General features: G+C 36.9%; 1 protein-coding gene across 1 annotated transcript in view; it reads right to left on the bottom strand.

The window, feature by feature from the left end:
• The window catches only part of ahrra (aryl-hydrocarbon receptor repressor a), a 98616-nt gene extending 77185 nt beyond the window's left edge, over window positions 1-21431 (bottom strand). Inside the window, exons 1-3 of the mRNA XM_066722044.1 lie at window positions 21128-21431; window positions 20620-20692; window positions 18010-18191 (exon numbers count right to left, since the gene is read on the bottom strand). Coding sequence (XP_066578141.1) covers window positions 18010-18191; window positions 20620-20681 — 244 coding nt within the window. The 5' untranslated portion in view covers window positions 20682-20692; window positions 21128-21431. The remainder of the gene's footprint in view (window positions 1-18009; window positions 18192-20619; window positions 20693-21127) is intronic.
• Between the last annotated feature and the right edge of the window lie 1489 nt (window positions 21432-22920).

Below are 22920 nucleotides of genomic sequence, written 5' to 3'. Positions count from 1 at the left end.
ACTAAACGTCTTCAAAATATCAAAAATTATAAATGTGCTGAAATTGTTTTTTATATATAAACTATATTCCTCTCCAAACTTGTATGCATTAATGTCATTTAATTTTATACTTAAGCTTCAAAATAAGTCATTATATAAGTATTTATTGTTGATGTGGCTATATGTATGAAAGTGTAAGTGAGATGCACCTTCCTCCTTAAAGACTAGGATTTTAAAGGGATGGTTATACCAAAGGGACTTCAAACAACTTAAATTTGAGCAGACATTTATAATAAATTCACATAATTATGTAGGGTACTGTTACACATACTTTCTTTAAAGATTTCAGATTACATTTTTGGGCATTGCAACATGTCATATCAGATTTTAGACAATTAATTTGATTAAAACTATACCTAACTGATTTCCTCTAATGAAATAGTATTGTGAATGTGACGTATTTGTCTGTAGTGCTTGCAACTGAATGTGGCTTGTCATTTGGCTCTTCCAAGTCACTCAGAAGGGCTCAATTATTATTATTATTATTATTATTATTATTATTATTATTATTATTATTATTATTATTTTTATTTATTTATTTATTTATTTATTTTTATTTTTTCTTGGCAGATGCCCTTATCCAGGGCGACTTACAACATAAGTGCAAAAATACAGAGAAGTACAAGGCATCAATCATTACAAATTAAATTTTGCTAAAACAGCAATTCAGAATAATACATTTTACAAATTCCAATTTACAATTTACACAAGTACAGTAAGTGACTTCCTACATCCTGGACGGTGAAAGCTAAGTGCTGTCAAGATGTAGGGTTACAGACAAGGGCTACGGGAAAGGGAGCAAGGAGGAAAACAATCAAGAACGCGAGAAGCATAATAAAAACTGTGAAGTGCTATCAAGCAGGGATAGAGGACTAATATTACAAGTACAATCAACACAGCAACCAATCCTATTACCTTAACAGTAAGCTAATTTTACTGAACGTCTTTTAATCAGAGGAAACAGTGATGTGTTGTATGTGTTCTTGATATCTGTCAAAAAACATCTTCTTTGAATTGAGAACAGAAACAAATGTCTTCCATGTGTCTTGTAACACTCAGGTAAAAAATATCATTTCAACATGTCAGATTTGCTTAAGTATTTTTAAAACCATCCCCAATACATACATTTTCCAGACATACAATATCAGCTGTAGGGGAATAAAGGAAGCAAGTAACTGTGAATATTCATAAAGTATCACAGCATTTAGGAAATTTGAGTATGTTAATGCTATTATGAAGTGATTACCAATGCAGTCATTGATAATGATCTTGTAAATATATCTCTGTGTAAAAGCTCTTTAATTCAACTGTATTTTCTCACAAAAATATCCTTAGTGTGTCTGCTGAGAAATGATACTCTGGGCATCACATTTATTAAAGTCATAATGGAAACAACCAAGCAAAAAGATAATGTCCTTTCCAGACTGCCTGTCTGTGTCAATCAGATTGTTCAGAATAAAATTACCCACCGCTCATCCTTCAACATATGTTGGGAATTATGTGCGGTAAATTAAGTAAACGTTGCAACACACATAAAATAACTTCACCCAAAGCATTCAAGATGGCTCTAATCCCATAAGGAAACAAACATCTTAAAAAAGAAAGAAATCATGACACTTTCAGAGGAATCAGTTGTAATGGACCAGGACTAAAATCCATGAATGAGAGTCACCCAATTTAAAAAGGAACAGATTACCATCATGTTTTTCATACATGTGACAAGAGAGTTTAGATATTATATTGCTAAAGACTGGCCCAGATTCATTTAAATGGAAGACCACAACACACACAATACGGTATAAAAAGAGAAACAGCACTTCTATTTGTCCAGTATGTTGGAAAACTGGATTTGTCTTTGGTGTTGTTTGCTATTCCCCAGCACACTCTGGGGAGTTCCAAACAAACTGCTAAAGTCATGTCCAGGATGTCCCTTTTCTATATTTTTACATACAGTACAGTAAACCAAGAAACCTTATAATTCACACTGTGGGTGTAGTTCGGGAAACATTAATGGCTAGTAACGCATATAGTGCTTGAATACTACAAATACACTTGTTTATTTAAATGTGGTTGTTGTTTACAAGACATTTTCAATAGCGATCTTATTAAACAGGAACTGACAAAGAAAAAAGGAACGTGGAACACTACAGTCATTTTCTTTGTGCTTGTCCGAATGTCCTGATGAGAACACAGCTACATTCTAGCCGGGGTTTAGCTGGAACAGACTGGCACAAACAAAAATGTCAGAAACAAAGGGCTGAGCTTTGACACTCGGCATCGATCGCACAGGCCAATTCTGGGAGGTAGACTTTTCATTGCCACGGCTCCAAGCCTTCCTTCTGCGCTTGGCCTTATTAAATATAAATGTCTTTGTTCCTTGACCAAAGCTGGCGTTGGGTTATTTCACTTTGGCCTTTGTGAATTAACGATGCATAACTAACCAATTTGCTTTTGTACAAGACTATTTAACTGACTGCAGCAACAACAGCAATTGAGGAATCCCTGGAATAAACAACCTTAATAACTGAAATGGACACTAAATTGCCCCGTAACATTTACTAATATTCAACAGCCAATAATGGGAAAAGAAAACCTCAAACTGCTTTTTATTAATGCCAATTCATAACCCTAGTCATCAACATAGCCTCTTAAATGACATGACCTTGTCAGGGGTTCATATCTGATCTGGGAAACAACAGCTCAATCATAGGAAGGAAGAACTGATTACATTTATTATCATCTAGAAACTGCATTATAAACTCTTAGAGGTAGAAGACTTGAATGTAATCATCTTTAAAGTCATAATTAAACATAATAAATTAATTAAAAATAAGTTCAATAATTTAATATGTAAATTTTACATTTTATAATTATAATAATTTAATATGAAAAGGCAGAATGAGGTGTAAATGTAGATAGAGATTGGTTAGCAATGGAAATATAGGATTTAAAAATGTAGTCTACAGAGAAGTGTGTATTGACAGGAATTGACTACTGTTCCTTCTTATTCCTCCCAACAAAATGTTTTATTTACTTACTTACTAATGTCAGCAAAGCAGTTCATATGCTATAATACCTACTTTGAAAATCAACTGCAGTTATCCATTTAATCTCCCTGTTTTTTAATAGTTCTGTACATATGGAGTACATGTATTAATGCTATGCTTTCGAGAAGTACATACAAAGTAAATATGTGACCTTTAATTAGCAAGTCATCCTTGGAGAATAGAAAATAAAGATTTGGTCAGGGGTTGCATCAGTTGCCATTTTTCCGAGTATGTGTGGCAGTCATTAAAATGGATGTCAAGTTGTTTATTGATTGATCTTTATCAATAGGCTTCCGTTTCTTACACACATCCTTTTTTCTTGCAAGTCCCCAGCTTTCATGTAGCTTTCATCACAAATGTTATATTTGGTATTCTCGGATGATGCTTGCTAGGTTCCAAGGCTGCCTTCCTTGTTAATGTATTTAATTTACTGGAAAAGACTGATCTATTGTATAACAGACCATTTTAAAAGTATTTGTTCTGTTTTCCATGAACTACTAAACACTAACATATAAGTGATCTTTGAGGGTTAATGAGACAGTTCATAAGACCGGAAAGATAGATTTTTCTAAGATGCTCTGGTTAAGGAGCAAGAATTCATTCTGAATACACTCCTAATATATACAGAAATGCAAGCATGGAAAATGTGAATCCAAATGAGCATTAAAGTCAGGAGAATAACAAAACACAGACTATTTTATAATTTATATTAAAAATATATTTTGAACAAAGCATTTTTTTAAATACCATTGTGTATAAAACTAACCAAATTAAGTCAATGGTAATATATCATGTAAAAGTTGTATTTAAATCTGGATATACACAGTATTCAATTGGTTCTTTTTCAGTTGGTTGCATTTATGACTGTAATATAGAATCAGCAGTCATTTTCTTCAAAGGATGGTTTAAAGGAACTGAGTCTCTTTAGTCTTGAAAATTGGACATCTTATAGCTCAGCACTATTATATAGGAGCTAAGGTCTATGGTCTAACAAGCTGAGTGTAAATAAAGCGCAGACATATTTAGGAATTATAAGGAACTTCTTTACAAGGCGTATATGGTTTGAACTTTTCAAAAGTTTTCATATACACTTAAATGTCTCCATAAGCTGTGTTTTTTTATTTTTTTATCAACAATTGATTTTTAACAATTCATAGATAATATTAATTAATAACCTGACATGGATAGGTACAGCTTGCCATCACTGGATTGAAATAATGCCATTTAACAATTCAAATTTCAGTTGCAAGAAGAAAGGATCGCTTGTGAAAAGCCCCTTTCTGCTCTTCCACAGTTTGACACGATATATGAACATGGCAGTGCTACCACTTAGAATACGAATGTAATACTGATATAAGATAATAACTGGCTTTGGTGCCTATTAATGAGGAGTGAAACTGAAGATAAACTGAAAAGGGAAACTGTAAAGTAATTCAATAATCTCATCATAAGCATAATCTGAAGAGGATTTATTCGTATTTGACTCAAATATTACCTTTTCAAAAATTTCCCCTGATATTTGCCACGCATGATTCATCTAAACTGCTCTGATTGCTGCTTGAGTTCACATCACGCATGATTTAAAGGCCCCAACTACATCATTAACTGCAGGAAATGACAGAGACAAATGTATGCCTTTTTGTCAAGTCTTTGTGACATGAGCCACCTTAGAAAACATACTTTTTCACCAGGATAACATCATTTCATGCCATTCCTTTCTCATTAGCCAGGAGAACCTCCATCCATCACCTCTTTATCTGCTTTTGATGAAGAAATTACTAAATAGAAAAATGAAGCCACAGAAAGACGATTACACAGCTGGGAAGGAATAAGGGGTAAACTACTGAAGAGGGACTCCAGCCAGGAGAGGGGTACAAGTTACAACAGTGATCCCAATACTGAACAAGTCAGGAGAAATATCAATACATGAACAAATAAAAGTAATTAAAAAATAGGATAAATAATAATCTTTCCAAAATTTGGTATGGCAACATGGGTTCAATCAGAAACATTAAGTTTTAGGAGGAGACTACAGCAAACATGTACCTCACTGGCAGGGGTGTTCACCATTGTTTCGAAGAAAAGCTGTAAATAATTTTGACAACAACTATTAAGATATTCCTCTTTTCATATTTATAATACTTACATCACAACTATTGCCTGGGTAAAAACAAAACTTTGACCGCACTGCCAAATGCAAATTACTAACCTAGTACAAGATAGTATGTTTCCACTGGGTAGAATCACAAAGTCTTTGGCTAGAAAATTATTTCCATCGCGTAGCAGGGTTATAATTTTCGACTGGTGGGTTGGTCATAGTTTTGACCTAATCCAGGCCTGTCTCTTGTTTGTAATTGTTGTGCTTAATGTGCCGTTTTCTGTACATTTTACCCTAGTCATGAAAGTATACCTTTACTGGGAAATGTTTTTAGAAACATATAAAATGCAGTTTCGATTGCCTATATAAAGTTGATCTCCATTGTATTTCAATTTACCGGGATAATATTACACCTTTTTAACTTATTTCTGTATTTCTGATCACTATTTTAAGTGGCCCCACTTCCTATGCGATTCAGTGGAGATACGGACATCAGAAAGTCACCCAGTATGTTTTGATAATGATGGCGCATTTCCGGTTAGCAACAGCGCAATTCAGATGATGACAGCAGAGAACGATTCCATAATGCTTTGGGGGGGATCTAATCAAATGCATACAGTGGACAGACCCAGCACACAATGTGAAAAGGCAGACACAATGTAGAATATTATTCAGCTGAATATGAATAACATTAACATTACTCCTTTAATGGTATTCAAATAGACCCTCAGGCACAATTTGTTAAATATGTATCTGTGCTGGCCAAAAAAAAAGGAAAACTGCAGATGTTAATGCAAGTTCCTAGTCTGTCTTGAGGTATGACAGGGAACGTTCAGCTTTAGTTATCGTCTCCGATGCCTCCATTTCAGAACTGAACTGCAGTGTTTGGTTTATTTTAGCTACCTCTCTCATCAGTGCCCTTCTGCACGAATGTAACTGACTGCATTATAATGGGGTTGAACTGCTGGCCCACACAAGTCAGACTAAACACAGGACGTGATGCAATCATAGGCTTTTTGGAGCACACCTTGAGTTTTCTCATGAGGTGTGTTTCACTTTCTTGCTGTATGCGGGTTTGTAAAAATTAGTTATGAAAGCAAAGTGATTTATGCAGCGCTATCCTATTATCATTTTTAAATATCAAGAAATACAGATGTTAATCAAACTGTACTGAATTTCTGTAACTTCCTTTTAATTTTAAATTATTTGCTAATTAGAGTACCTTCCCTTACACAGAACTCAGAGAGAAGTAGTGAGTTTTGCTTAAGAGAAATGAACTTAGAGTTGCTAAATGTAGCTGACAGGACTAACTCGGTGCTTGGTGGAGAAATGAATATGCATCCACACTGTATGATTGTAAAAACTGACAAGGGGCAAGTTTAAATAAATACCAGATTAAAAATGAACATTTTGTTAACTGCTTTCAATGGGCCAGTAGTAAAAGATTTGTCTTATATATTAAGATATATTTCCAGATTTTGATAAGAGAAATTCCAGTTACATTCAGTTTAAATCCCAGAGCAGAATAAAGGCAGACAAATCCAAAATCATGGGCTAGCTTCCGATACATGACTTTGAAATTCTGACAGCTACTGCAGCATTCTTGCCACTAATGTAAGTAAAATGTAGATGCCTGCCAAAATGTTGACAGAAGGTAAGGAGATACCACATTGTGTACTGCCTCAAGTTCGGGTGAAATGCAGCGTGGTGACAGATACAGTCAAAATAACCCTCATTCACATAACAGCAACCACAATAATCACTAATCTCATCTGTGAAGCTACAGGCCATCCGATACATACCTAAAAAAAGAATGGTGATGCCGCAAAAGGAAAAACAATACTTTTTTTTTGTTTCTGATTAATTATTTTCAATGTTCAAGTATATCCAGTATTCCAGGGTTGTAATGAAGCAATTACAAGGAACGATGAACAATTTATGTAGAGGTAAGCCTGTATAGATACAAACATTACATGCAAGAAACACATTCACATTAAGAGACATGGAAGATATATAACTTTTATTCAGGGATACAATTTAGGGTACACAAATATAATGCAGTTTGTGTTTTTTCCTCTCCTTTGTTCAAATTCAAATTAAGACACCAAGCATATAATGATAGTAAGTAATCAATATTGTGCAGTATATGTGGTTTATATGGTTATTTTAAAGAGGCCAATCAAATAGTATTTCCTGAACGTTTCTTTCTACTTCCTGATTGGTATTCAGATGATGTGGTGTTTGTTTGCTTCTTCACATTCAGAAACTCTACATTAAAAAAAAGAATAGCTAAAATAATTATGACCTGTAATATTGTAAGTCTTCTGGATGTTTTGAACCACATATACGGTGCTGGAAGGTTAACAAAATGAAGATCTGATATTCTGCTGCAACAAATTCTTGGCACAGAAGAAGAAACACATTTCCACAGAGAAAAAAACACAAAAAAAGACAAAAGCAAAAATCTTGTTCTAACCAAATCTTTGGGTTGCAAATACTTTTCTTAAATCACAGAATTTGGACATCTGTTTAGAATGTAAGAGGCATCAAGAGAGTCTTCAATTTTTTATTGAGATGCTACACAGATGTTCTTCAGCAGCTTTATTTGGACCACAAATATATTGTTTGATGACTGATATACTCAGTGCTATTACAATATAAAGATATTATATATGATACTGTGTATGAGTTTAAAACCCATCCCAATCAGCTGAATGCAAAACTGAACTATCCATATTGCCTTTATCCCTATTTATTTCTGTTCTAACAGACCCTATGTGATATCTTGGCATTATGTGTATGTATGATTATTTAGACAGTTGGTTTGGTAGCCATAAGTAGCTCTCTAATGCAATGAGATCCATTTGAGGACAAATCTCTGATGCTGTGTCATGAGATAAATAGCCAAAGAAAAAATAAACAGATTTCTTCACATTGCTAGGGGCAAATTATATGCAGATCCCTTAGGGAAAATACTTCATTGCAATTATTTAGAGAAATATGTTTCCCAGAAAAGGCTTAAGTGGATATCCTGTAGGGTATTTTCTTTTTTGTGTGTCGTTTGTACTTATCAACAAATCTAGGGTTTTTTCCAGATTCCAGAAAATAAGGCGTAATGAAAATGAAATTTAAAGAATGCATTTATGAAAAACAACTCGTTTGAATCATCTTTATAAGGGAGAGAGAAGCATCACAAGTATGTGATATTTTATTAGGTAGTATTACATTGTCAGTTCCATCTTAATTAAATCCTTAATAAATCCTTTAGACTGCTTACAAATATGAAGCCCAGCCTGCTGCAAAGGCCCATTCATATAAGAGAGTGGGATAATCCTAGAGAACAGAGTGTGATGTTCATTCATGTACATTTGCCCTCTTTACCCACTTGGCTTGAGGACCTGCAAGCTGGAAGAGAAGGCACCCCTTCTGACCAAGAGGGAAAATCAAGTTGGTGAGGATGTTGTATAAGAGGGTAGTGTAAAAATAATGAGAAGATGTAAGGAAGTGGACAGATGTACTCTGCACAATTAGAGATGCTTAAGGCAAAGCATGTGAGCTACATCCAATTCTGGTGGGTTTCACTGCTTTATTTGGTTCAGTGACAGTTTACTTGGTTGATAGCAGCTTCTTCCTCTGGAAATTAAGTTAAACTTCCAAGAAACAAATCCACATAAGGTAACCAGGTGCACATATCCTACCCACATGATCAGAACTGAGTAGTAGACAAATGATCTGAAATGATCTAACACAGGCTGGACAAACCACAGATGTTGATTTCAGAATGGAACTGAAAAGGTTCAATCCCCAAATAAGTCAGATCTAGAACGTTTTTCTACAGACAGGTCTGACACCTAAACAGAAAAGGAACTTTTTTATAATGTGAACTTATGACACATTTGTCAGATAAGTAAGCATTTTCACAGACACAGTTGACAAATTTCTTGTGGATGAAAACATGTTGAAATCGTCTGTTACATGTGACTCCTCACAATGTTCTGTTTCTATCTACCAGTCTCCATTATTTATTTAAAAATAAAACAAGCTGATAACAGATCAAACCAAAGCAAACACATATCCACATGCATACATTCAATGAAGGTGCATTAAGAAACATATTTGTACAGACAGTACGATAGTTAAGCAAAGAGAAAAAGGCTTACATAATGACGTTCTCCACTTGTCACCAACAAACCCAAGATATGTTTAGAGTATACTTTCTGATACCACTGAAATATGAATGAGAAAAAATAAATCCTGAAACAATCCCAGCTCACTTTAATTTGCTGCAATAATTTAAACTTGATTTCTCTAAAAAGGTCAAGAGAAAAGTATTGTATAGCTCTGTATAATCAAATCAAACAATAGGCAATGAGATAAAGGTCAAATCGTAATCTTATATGAAAAGAATGACAACAATACAACTACTGTATTATATGGTATAGGAACATATGTTTTGACACAACTGCAATGTGCATTCCTTGTTTTTCATGGTCTATGTAGGAGGGTGAATACATTTGTCATTGCCAGTTTTATAGTGCTTACATATCTTGGTAAAGAGTAGATGTGGCACACAAGCGGTGAGGGATATTGAACAACTGGACCTAAATAATTGCATTCCAGGGTAAACAAAAGCTCAGCGCTTCTGTAGTGAAACTTCACTGAATACATTGAACCAAATAGTGATGGTACTGTATGAATGCAACAGGTGTTCAAATGCCACTACTCAGTATTAGTGTACAGCTGGGAACATGGTTAAGGTTGCAGACACAGAATAGCACTAAGGTGAAATGAAAACTACTACATGGAACTCACTAAGTATAGCATTTAGTCTGTGACAATAAACACAACAAAGATATTCTGAAAGCATTAAAATGTAAAGCCCTACATTGAGCTTACCTTGTGTTGTTTTGTTGTCATTTTCTGTTTACTTTTCTATTGTTATAGAAAATAATCAGTATCTAGACCGCAGGCAGATGTGCATAGATACCTATTCTCCAATACATCTGGCATCATATAAAAGTTTTAAAGAACTTTTCAGTATAATAGTAGATGCAAATACCTTACTCTCTAAGTATCCCCTGAGGTTTGGATGGAATGATATATCTCTCACTGTGAAACATGATCTGAGCCCAATAGAGGATGCTACATCCAGTTAATATACACGTTACTTCAACCTAGCTTGTTTTAGTGTTTCTGTCCAGAACACTGCACTGTCTTGTCTTACATACAGTACAGATGAAAGATGTGAGCATCCTGAACAGATAAGATAAAATTCATTTTAAAGTTCAAATATAAGTCAGGCACTGTACTGTCAACATTTTTGGAAAGCTGGAGTGCAGGTGCAGTCAACCCTCGACCCATACAGCTACAATTAAGAAAATGTTATAGGAAGCCCTTAAATTGATGACTTCTAAGGAACTGAAACTATCTCATGGTTCAGTCTCATTCAGCTCGGCTCTGAGCAGGGACACCAAAGTAAAGCTTTCAGTGCTGGAATATCCGTTTTCAGGAACAAATCAGTTTACACTCCACCTTATTGTTTATTCTATTTTGTTTTTAGTTCTGGGTGTGTTCCTTTGAAACAGATTATCTGTTGCTGGGCTATTGAAACTGACACGATATTTGTTTCTTCATACTGCAAAAAGGTCACTTAATAATCTTCCTGCTTCAGTGCCTACAGAAATCCTCCCAAACTCATACAAAATGGTAGACAGACAACATTGTTAATAATGACTCAGCACTGTACAACAACTGTGATACCTCTCAAATACTTTGCAATCAAGAGGCAACCAATTACCCAATTAACAATTCCAAAAGATATTTAAAACATGAACAATGACAATGTAATCATGAGTCACATTAGAATGGAATTAAAAATGTTACATGGAAAACCCCTTCATCTCTGAGAATGCGTTTAGTAGGCATGTCTTCAGCAGAGTCTCAATTATTATTTAATGAGATAAAAAGGCTAAGTGACCCTTCTTTGAACCACTTTTTTTACTTTGATTTGGTCATGGATTTTTATATGCTATACAAAGAATACTGTCTTGTGATAAGCAACATTATAAATGTACATATATATATATATATATATATATATATACAGTGAGGGGAAAAAAGTATTTGATCCCCTGCTGATTTTGTACATTTGCCCACTGACAAAGAAATGATCAGTCTATAATTTTAATGGTAGGTGTATTTTAACAGTGAGAGACAGAACAACAACAAAAAAATCCAGAAAAACGCATTTCAAAAAAGTTATACATTGATTTGCATGTTAATGAGGGAAATAAGTATTTGATCCCCTATCAATCAGCAAGATTTCTGGCTCCCAGGTGTCTTTTATACAGGTAACGAGCTGAGATTAGGAGCACTCTCTTAAAGGGAGTGCTCCTAATCTCAGTTCGTTACCTGTATAAAAGACACCTGTCCACAGAAGCAATCAATCAATCAGATTCCAAACTCTCCACCATGGCCAAGACCAAAGAGCTGTCCAAGGATGTCAGGGACAAGATTGTAGACCTACACAAGGCTGAAATGGGCTACAAGACCATCGCAAAGCAGCTTGGTGAGAAGGTGACAACAGTTGGTGCGATTATTCGCAAATGGAAGAAACACAAAATAACTGTCAAGTCTCCCTCGATCTGGGGCTCCATGCAAGATCTCACCTCGTGGAGTTTCAATGATCATGAGAACGGTGAGGAATCAGCCCAGAACTACACGGGAGGATCTTGTTCATTATCTCAAGGCAGCTGGGACCATAGTCACCAAGAAAACAATTGGTAACACACTACACCGTGAAGGACTGAAATCCTGCAGCGCCCGCAAGGCCCCCCTGCTCAAGAAAGTACATGTACAGGCCCGTCTGAAGTTTGCCAATGAACATCTGAATGATTCAGAGGAGAACTGGGTGAAAGTGTTGTGGTCAGATGAGACCAAAATCGAGCTCTTTGGCATCAACTCAACTCGCCGTGTTTGGAGGAGGAGGAATGACCCCAAGAACACCATCCCCACCGTCAAACATGGAGGTGGAAACATTATGCTTTGGGGGTGTTTTTCTGCTAAGGGGACAGGACAACTGCACCGCATCAAAGGGACGATGGACGGGGCCATGTACCGTCAAATCTTGGGCGAGAACCTCCTTCCCTCAGCCAGGGCATTGAAAATGGGTCGTGGATGGGTATTCCAGCATGACAAAGACCCAAAACACACAGCCAAGGCAACAAAGGAGTGGCTCAAGAAGAAGCACATTAAGGTCCTGGAGTGGCCTAGCCAGTCTCCAGACCTTAATCCCATAGGAAATCTGTGGAGGGAGCTGAAGGTTCGAGTTGCTAAACATCAGCCTCGAAACCTTAATGACTTGGAGAGGATCTGCAAAGAGGAGTGGGACAAAATCCCTCCTGAGATGTGTGCAAACCTGGTGGCCAACTACAAGAAACGTATGACCTCTGTGATTGCCAACAAGGGTTTTACCACCAAGTACTAAGTTGAAGGGGTCAAATACTTATTTCCCTCATTAACATGCAAATCAATGTATAACTTTTTTGAAATGCGTTTTTCTGGATTTCTTTGCTGTTATTCTGTCTCTCACTGTTAAAATACACCTACCATTAAAATTATAGACTGATCATTTCTTTGTCAGTGGGCAAACGTACAAAATCAGCAGGGGATCAAATACTTTTTTCCCTCACTGTATATATATATATATTACTGTAAGGTAAACATATTCATAAATAATAATGTCATTGTTCACAAATCAATTATCTTATTGTATGTACATCTTTAAACCTATACTGTCATTATTTCAATAACTGTAACAGATCCATAATTCTGCTGGTATTAGTTATAGTATTCTATTGTAACTGACCTGTCCAGCTCAGTCCAGACATAACCCATCAATTCCCTAAACTCAAAAATCAACGTAGTACAATACTCTATACAATCACTGTATCAGACTTTACTTTAATCTTGTTGCATTGTATTAGTAAAGGAACCCTGACATAAAAAAAACACTGACATGCAAAAGTATTAGTGTTGGATTCCTCAATTAAAATAATTAAATCACAATGGAAACTCCTAAATATTAAAAAAACAAATCATCTGACTGCAAATAAAGTGAAGCATACTTTGTTTTCTTTACCAGGAGCTCTAATAAATATGATTTCAAAAAGCAATCAATTTTCTGAACATAGTAACTTTCTAGAAGGCTACTTAGGGCATATATCTGCAAAAGAACAAGGAAATACATATTCTCTCTTAAGTAATGGATGCCACATAGCAATTGAAAGAGGTATTGCACATACACATTCAAATGTCAGTATTTAAGTCCATCTGAACTCATTGTTGAAGTGCCAGAGCTTTAAACCTCAAAAAAAAGGTCAGGGCAACTGAGGGTTATCCTAAGGTAAATAAACTCAATTCACTCTTAAAAGCGCCAGACGAACACTTCTTAAAGAAATGCTCTTTTGAACTCTTCTTACCTTGCTAAGGAATCAATCTCTTTAATGATGTCTTTCATAAGGCCATCTAAGGCAAACTAACGGCCAGTTTTCAAAGGGAAGTTTTTAGAGTTCTACAAAAAGGCATCGCTGTGACCTTTCATCTGACTCACTAAGGTCAAAGTCACTGACCTCAGAATAAGGGAGCAGAAATAAAAGTGATAGGAGTCAACCCACACCCTTCTTCTGTAACGACTATCAACAAGTTTACCTTTTAGAAAATAAAAGATACACCCTAACAGTTATCCCAAAGATCTCATTTTGCATCTGTGTCTATATACGACTGCTGACTTGCAAAGAAGGTGACTATTGATTTCTGAAGAACCATGCTTATCAGTGCATATGTTTGATTTGTATTTTTTACGTTGTTTTCTAAGCAGTGTACAGTCAGAAGGCTGCAGACAGCTTTCAGGACCTGCTGGGCACTAATTGAAACAAGACAAGCATGTGAAAAATGTGGAACGAACCAGCAGCTGATTGCCTGGTTCATTCTGAAGAGTCAGAGGGGCAGAGGAAGGGGGTCTGACGGAGGTAAAGGAGTGGTAGTGAGTTACCATGGCTCCAAGGAAGAAGATAAAATATAATTAATGTAATTACTCTTCACAACAAAGTATGTTCTGTCAGGGAGGGATTTCAATACCACATCACATCTCACCACATCAAAGGCAACAGTACAGACATGTCTTTGAGCTTGCTGATATGAAGGGCAGAGCTGCAACTCCGAGACCTTGGTTCAGCTGAGGAAATGCTCAAGTCTGCCCAGAATGAGCACTTTACCATATAGATCGAGAAAAGGGGAAGAGTATTACAGACACATGAGATAATGTAAACTTATCACCCTCAAGGGGAAACCGTAAGTGAGTAGAAAACAAGGTGACAGACAGTCAGGATGTTGTCCACTGTTTACAAGACAACAGGGAGATCGTAAAAGGAGGTTTTAAGATCTTCTGCGGCACAACGAGTATTATCAGTAAAAATATGTATGTTTGTAAGCAAACAATGGGATTCTCGTCTTCAATGTCATCCAATTCTGCCATACGGGCTACTTGTGTTTGAAGGGTTTGTTTTTCAAAATGATAGTTATACTCAATACAAAGCTTAACTAAATCCAAACTACATTTGTTTTGGAAAGGAGCAGTATATTAACCAACATCAAAAGCTAGGTGAAAGTGGATCAAGGAATGGCCCACTTGAAGTCCCAAGCTCAGCCCAACACAAGACCTCTGCAAAAGACCTTTCAGAAGGTCTGCTATGACTGCTGTACCATTGATGCCAAGTTTGCGCCTGCACCCTAATGAATACAATACATAGACTAATACACTGTACATATGCAGCTGAATTATGTCAAACATGTTCTGCTGCTTGGCTCTCAGCTTGCAATAATGCTTTAAAGTGCTGTCGACCTTACTACAAGCACCCTTTCTAGCAGGTTTGCCACCCGCCTCTGTGTCAAGGATTCGTGATTCATGTCCTAACAGAATCGTACTATCCTGCAATTCCAGCAGAGTAAATGACAAACCCCAATAACTAGTCAAGGTAAAGAAGAGTGTAATTTAGCCAGATAAAAGTCACGCATTTATACCTCCATTCCTGAAAAGGATACAAAGTTTCTAAATAGTATACACCATTCTCATTTTACCCTCTGGAAATCAAACCACATCATCACGCAGACCTAAATCGGGTGTCAGTACAATCTTGATACCAATCACATGTAAACATTAAAATAAAATAAAAAAAACAAAGACAAAATAAGGTTAATATGATGTCGTTTAACCAGGCTTTTCACTAACTTTTTGGTTTAATTTTCTGAAATGCCACATCAATAACTGAACACACTGTCTATGGTGAATAACGTGGGGATTAAAGTAAACAGAAACAGACATCCTAATTGTGCTAGATGATTGATGCAAATGGGATATAGTGGTGTGCTTTAATGTTATATGAACACATCGGGGAATTAGGAAAAAAACATGTAATGCCTTAAGAGGAGACTAAATTCCTTATTCAGCTAATAATGGATTTCTTTTTTTTCTTTTTTTACTGTGACAGAACATAAACAACATGTATTTGGACTGCTTATACTTCACCAAACGTGTAGAAAAATATGCTGATAAAAATATGCATCTGGCATAAAAATAAACTTTTCAAGTAATTTAAAGATTACTATTTATCTATGTTAACAGAGTAAAGGGATTTCTGACAAGCGTGAAAACGCTATAGAGGTGTTCTAAATAATTTTAATAACCTCTATTTCTCTGAGGAATTCTATTTTTTGCCTTTTTTCCCCCAGTTACATTTTGAGAGTCAGGCGTATACCTCTATTGATTGTTGTACTGCAGTATATAAATGGATAAAAGTGCACAAATGACAGAGAAAAATAATAATTTGATCTGGAAAAGTGAAACGTACAATCACAGCACATTCCTCTACAAAATTTGATGAAAAACTATTCACTGCAATAACTTGAATTAGTTGTAATAAACAGCTGGACAGTTTCCCAGATGAAGCTTCAACACAAACGTATAAAATCATTGAAGAGAAGCAGACTGACCTCAAAGCCAGGGTCCAGGAGATGCTTCAGCAACATTATTACTTTTTAGCTTGTTGTTGTTTTAGAAAACATTTATGAAAGGTTTTCACAGACAGCAAAAAAAAACAAGCCAATTGAGACTCTTCATGCATCACAAACCCATATTTAAACTGAGGCCTTACTGTTGAACTTCTTTTAGATATAGCCCAACATGCTGAATCAAAGACCATGTAACCAAAGAACTGAGTGATAGAACCACACTGTCAACTTAGTGCACAGGAGTTTAGTTAGATAACATACTTGCATTTACCAGACACTAGCCTTTAAAAAAAACACAGTGATTACACTAAACCATCTGATACACTTCTCAGACCTCTTCCAGCTACTGATTTATATACCTCCTCTAAACTAAAAGGTCCTTATGAAACTCAGAATGGCTGTCCAGGCCAGTGGTGACTTCCAACACAGTGAAGGCTGTCAGCAAACCATGAATTATATATAAGCAGAAGACACTGAACGGTACACAAAGCTAAGCAAGAAGCACAGCTTTCATTTAATTAATCTTTAAAGTGCTGAAGTAACTCTATGTTGGCTGTAGAAATACCCACATTTCCTTCTCTATCTTATAATAATCTGTAAGTAAACATGCATAGATTAAGGAATACATTAAGTAATCTGTCATCTGCACATGTACTATTCATGCCCAGCCTGTATTCTATTAATGACAGACTTCAGTAATGTACACTTTAGTATGCCTTTATTGGTATTAATACTGCAGTAAACTGATGCCAACACAAATAAGAGAGACACACACTTCCCTGCTGCTGAACCAAAAAGAAACGCTTTTAGATTTGTTACACATACATTCCTGTGCAATAGTATCGCCCTCTTCATGCAGCAGTGGGTATGTTAAGTAGAGTTCAACAGAAATTGTGAACTGGAGTACAATCATTAATGGACTGGAGTCATGACGTTACAAATATTAAATTAAATACGCAATATAAAACAAAACTAAAAGAGATCGAGCAATTCCATGAGAATCAAAGCAAAGACAAAGACATATTGATGAATCTAGGTATGTATGAATGTATGTATTTGTAAGTAATTATTACTATAATAGATATAAACATAAATAAAATACATTTTGGGAGAATAAGCAGAAAAACAACCAGCCATTTTGAACCGTAATAGAGAATTTGAGAACATCCACAATCCTCCTGTGTCTGACTTACAAAACATTTTTTTTTTAATAAAGCAATACAAATCCTATTCACAGCCAATTACCTTTCCTAGATGATTAATTGAAATATTTAGGATGCCACTGCTCTTGTAACACACAGCACTCAAACAAGTTATTTACAAGGTCTTGTAGAAGGGACAATTACAAGCACTGTGATATGAGTATAATTATAAATGCAGACAGTGAAAAATGTCCAAAAGTGGGTGTTATAGGACTTACCCACTTAGTTCCAACTATGGCACATACAAGGCCCCACTATTCTGTTTCCCACTATATTCTGTTTATCTGAAACTTTCTCAAACTTGGCACTAGAGGCAGTGACTTCCACCCGACCAATCAGCAACCGCCCTGTCAATCACAGCTTCACAACAAACCCCAGAGGTGTCACAACCAAGGACTCACAATCTTTGTGCGTTTAAATTCGAAACGTTCGCCAAAGATGTTTGTATCCAAGAACCCAGCTTGCCTTCTGAAGATATGTGGGCTTTACTGTGGAGGAGAAATTGTGGTGTTGTGTATATTCACCCCTCCCCCCCCAAAAAAATGTTCAGCCTTACCTTGGAAGAAGCTCTTCACCCTGAGGTAACTGACGCTAAGTCGCAGCACAGACAGTTTATCCAGCTTTGAAATGATGTCCGGAGAGAATGGCAGGAGACTGGCAAGTCTGTCAAGCTCTGCGTTCAGACGATCTCTGTGTCTCTTCGACGGATTGGACTTCTCACTCACTGCTGCTGGCTTTCTGTTGGCAGAGTTAAGAGCTCAGAGAGTGTTTTTAGATATTTGGTGGTGTGTTTTCTATTGCCCATGAAAACTGCTGGATGAACAACACAAGATTGTTTTTTTTTCTATTCTGAACTACCTATCCAATAAAAGTATGTAGTGAACAGATACCCATACCAGCTGTGCCCTTCACTTCTCTGCAATGTAACTTTCCTTCTATTCATGGTCAGAGGCTGACTTGGTACCTACGACCCCTCACCTATGGCCAGTTTGCTATGGTATCATTTGCAAAGGATTACAATTGGGAAGGACTTTATTAAAGATTAATGTGGACTGTGGACAAGTTTCAGATGTTACCGAAGCGGGGTGAGTTCATACTTACACAAAATAAAACTACTTCAGGGTGTGTAACCTTAGAGTTATACATTTCTATTATTGGAACTAGATTAATGTGTGTACTTCAAATTGTTTTTAAATTAGCTTTAGCAGAACTTTTTCCTACTCATACAGTGTATTTAGTATACAAGCAAATTAGTAATTAGATTATCAGTTGCACATTAGCCACCAATGGTAGGTGATCAAAGGTGTTCTTGTGAGGTGATTACGAAAAAAAGCAGAGCTTCAATTACTTGACTCTTTGCTGTGAGTTGGAGACACCACCTTCCTTAAAAACTCTGCCCGCTTTGTACAGATGACAAATTATTGATGTATTAGACAGAAGTTACAGTTACTTCACAGACCACCAAACACAATCATACAGTGACCCAAACTGCAAGCCACACCAAAGAGAATCAAGTATCAAACCTTTGCTGTCTTGGCCACGTGCCTACTGAGCATGTGCGGGCTATCCTTGACCAGTTGCTGCAATTAATCCACTTCCCGAGATTTCCCTATTTCATTTATCTTCCCTGCAGAGCCAGACTCCTGTTATTGACTAAACAATAGAAGCAAACTGCAACTTTGCATAAGTCACAAAGTGGCATCCCACATAAATGAACTGCATTTATATTTTGCCAGTGCACTGTAAGATTCCTGGCAGAAACTCTATCTTCTGTCTAACTTCTCTGTGATAGATGCAAGAAGCTGGAAATGCTTTTATTCCAGTGAAGCACAAACACCCATACCCAGGGAAGTCTGATTTATCCCAATAACTCAAAGTGCATTTTCATAAACACTGTCTTTAAATCAACTGGAAAACTATAAGTATGACTGTCATTCATTGGCTCCATTGCCCATTCTCCTAACTGAAGTGCCAACTTGTTTATTGTGTTTTGTTTTTGTTCTTTCTAAGCAGGATATCCATGCCAGGCTCAAGCGTGCTGCCTTTTATAAGAAGTTGATAGTAATTATCAGGAATAAATCCATGTACTTTGTACTGTGTGTGTTATAGTCAGATATTACACATGATTAAAACATGTAAAGCAATTTAAATTTAATTTAATTTAATGCGTTTTTTTTTTTTTGTTCTTTTCACTTCTACACATTTGGTCATAACCAGTCTACACTGATATTTTAATGTTTAAAGCATGTTACATCAAACCAGTTTCACTCTTATAATAAGCATCTCCAGGAAAACATTCAGATATTGCTCTAACAACCCCGAACTCTCTGAAATTGTATCTTCTCAAAGCTTACAAAATATTGCACAGGACTGAGTCACATCACTTTGACTCACCCAAGCACTCCTTAATGCAGGGGGTACTTTCCTTCATATTAACCTGTTACATGCTTTTACAGTAATTTATTGCATATATATGAAACTATGAATCTGAACTTGTTATCACTCATTCCCCAAATGTATAAGTATCAGTAAAAACTAAAACAACAACAATAAGAATACATCTAAAACTATTAAATATATGTAAAGGAAAACCAGTATGCATCAATCAATCTAAAATTAAGGTAATAATAATAATAATAATAATAATAATAATAACAGCAACAATAATAATAATAATATAAGTAATGAGGCATTTGTAGTAGTAGATAAGTAATATAGCATATATTATACACAAAACTTGAAAGATCCCTAGACACTGGAAACGTTTCTAGGTGTGTCTGCATTGACAGTATAATACATCAGACGATAAAATAGATACACGCATGGTAACAGCTTTGAATACATTTACTATACTATTTGTATTCAAACTTGATTTGGAAGTTTGAACTGCACTGTTGACACAGGTAAGCAGTATTTCGAGATGTAGGAGCGCATTTGCACAGACTCTGTATTTCCCAGCTAGTGTATAAGTTACAGTAAGTCTACACAATGTACTCCAACATATACTTATGTTTCCAATTCCTTCCACGGGGAGAATACTATTTATTGGACTTTTAAAGTATTTCTGCATCACATTGCCGAGCACATGAGAGCAGTACACTTCATGACATGTCATAACTACAGTAAACAGCAGAAGCACATCTCCAGTGTGATCGGGATACTTAACTGTTTTTGAATGGGCTTCCTTCGCTTTCTGCCAGCATACATACAATCGCCGGGTGGGATCATGATCTTGCACTCTGAAAAGGTAACAGGTGCACTTAACCGGTTTATTTATTTTTTAAATAAAAACATGAACCTACTGTTTCGCAAACTTTTCTGATTCTTATGGTACTATAGGCAATACAGAGTAAATAGTTCTACACATGTTTATGACAGTAACGAAGTAACTTTAAGCTAGAATGAGAAACAAATCAAGTAGGAAAAATGTTAATAGTATATTATTGATGCAAAAGCATGCTGCCTTTGTTGTTATTAAACATGTGGAAACCAATCACAAGCAACGAAAAGCATATGATGCGCAGGCGATACAATTGTATGTTGCTACATAACACTTAGTAATAAGCTTGTTCCTATAAATAAAAACATACATACATACATACATACATCACATCCTCGCAATGACAACTTAGAAAAATATCCAGTCCACAAAATGAAGAATGCAGAAGACTTACCGAACCGCTTTGATAGTGTATTCTGATTCCAGGAGTTTAATACAGTGGCATTCAAATGAATGAAACTACTTTATGATTGCTTATTTTTTCTGTGCCTATATATATAAATTCCAAATTCCGGGGGAAAACGTAAACCGGAGCTCTAAACTGATGTTTTGATCAGTTTGCAATGCTAGAGGCAGATGTGGTTGATGTTTTATACCCAATTGAGTCGCCTTCACTTCCTTGTGTTTCAGGTGGCGGATTCCTCTGAATGACAAGGCGAGCTCTTCGCACGCAACTCTGAGCCGCGCACACACACACACACACACACACACACATCTCTCTCTCTCACACACACACACACACACACACACACACACACATCTCTCTCTCTCACACACACACACACACACACACACACATCTCTCTCTCTCACACACACACACACACACACACACATCTCTCTCTCACACACACACACACACACACACATCTCTCTCTCTCACACACACACACACACACACACACACACACACACACACACACATCTCTCTCTCACACACACACACACACACACACACATCTCTCTCTCTCACACACACACACACACACACACACACACACACATCTCTCTCTCACACACACACACACACACACCTCTCTCTCACACACACACACACACACACAACACACATCTCTCTCTCTCACACACACACACACACACACACACATCTCTCTCTCTCTCACACACACACACACACACACATCTCTCTCTCTCACACACACACACACACACACACACATCTCTCTCTCTCACACACACACACACACACACACACACACACATCTCTCTCTCTCACACACACACACACACACATCTCTCTCTCACACACACACACACACACACACACATCTCTCTCTCTCACACACACACACACACACATCTCTCTCTCTCACACACACACACACACACACACACACACACACACACATCTCTCTCTCTCACACACACACACACACACACACATCTCTCTCTCTCACACACACACACACACACACACACACACACATACACACATCTCTCTCTCTCTCACACACACACACACACACACACACACACATCTCTCTCTCTCTCTCACACACACACACACACACATCTCTCTCTCTCTCTCACACACACACACACACACACATCTCTCTCTCTCTCTCTCACACACACACACACACACACACACACATCTCTCTCTCTCTCACACACACACACACACACATCTCTCTCTCTCTCACACACACACACACACACACACACACATCTCTCTCTCTCTCACACACACACACACAAACACACACACACACACACACACACACATCTCTCTCTCTCTCTCTCTCACACACACACACACACACATCTCTCTCTCTCTCTCTCACACACACACACACACATCTCTCTCTCTCTCTCACACACACACAAACACACACACACACATCTCTCTCTCTCACACACACACACACACACACACACATCTCTCTCTCTCACACACACACACACACACATCTCTCTCTCTCTCACACACACACACACACACACACACACACACACACATCTCTCTCTCTCTCACACACACACACACACACACACACACACACACATCTCTCTCTCTCACACACACACACACACACACACACACACACATCTCTCTCTCTCTCACACACACACACACACACATCTCTCTCTCTCTCACACACAAACACACACACACACACACACACACACATCTCTCTCTCTCTCTCACACACACACACACACACAC

This window comes from Amia ocellicauda, chromosome 2, assembly GCF_036373705.1.
Source record: "Amia ocellicauda isolate fAmiCal2 chromosome 2, fAmiCal2.hap1, whole genome shotgun sequence".
In the NCBI taxonomy this organism is placed as follows: Eukaryota; Metazoa; Chordata; class Actinopteri; order Amiiformes; family Amiidae; genus Amia; species Amia ocellicauda.
Note: the sequence above shows the minus strand (reverse complement) of the source record. Positions and strands in the feature narration are given on the sequence as shown.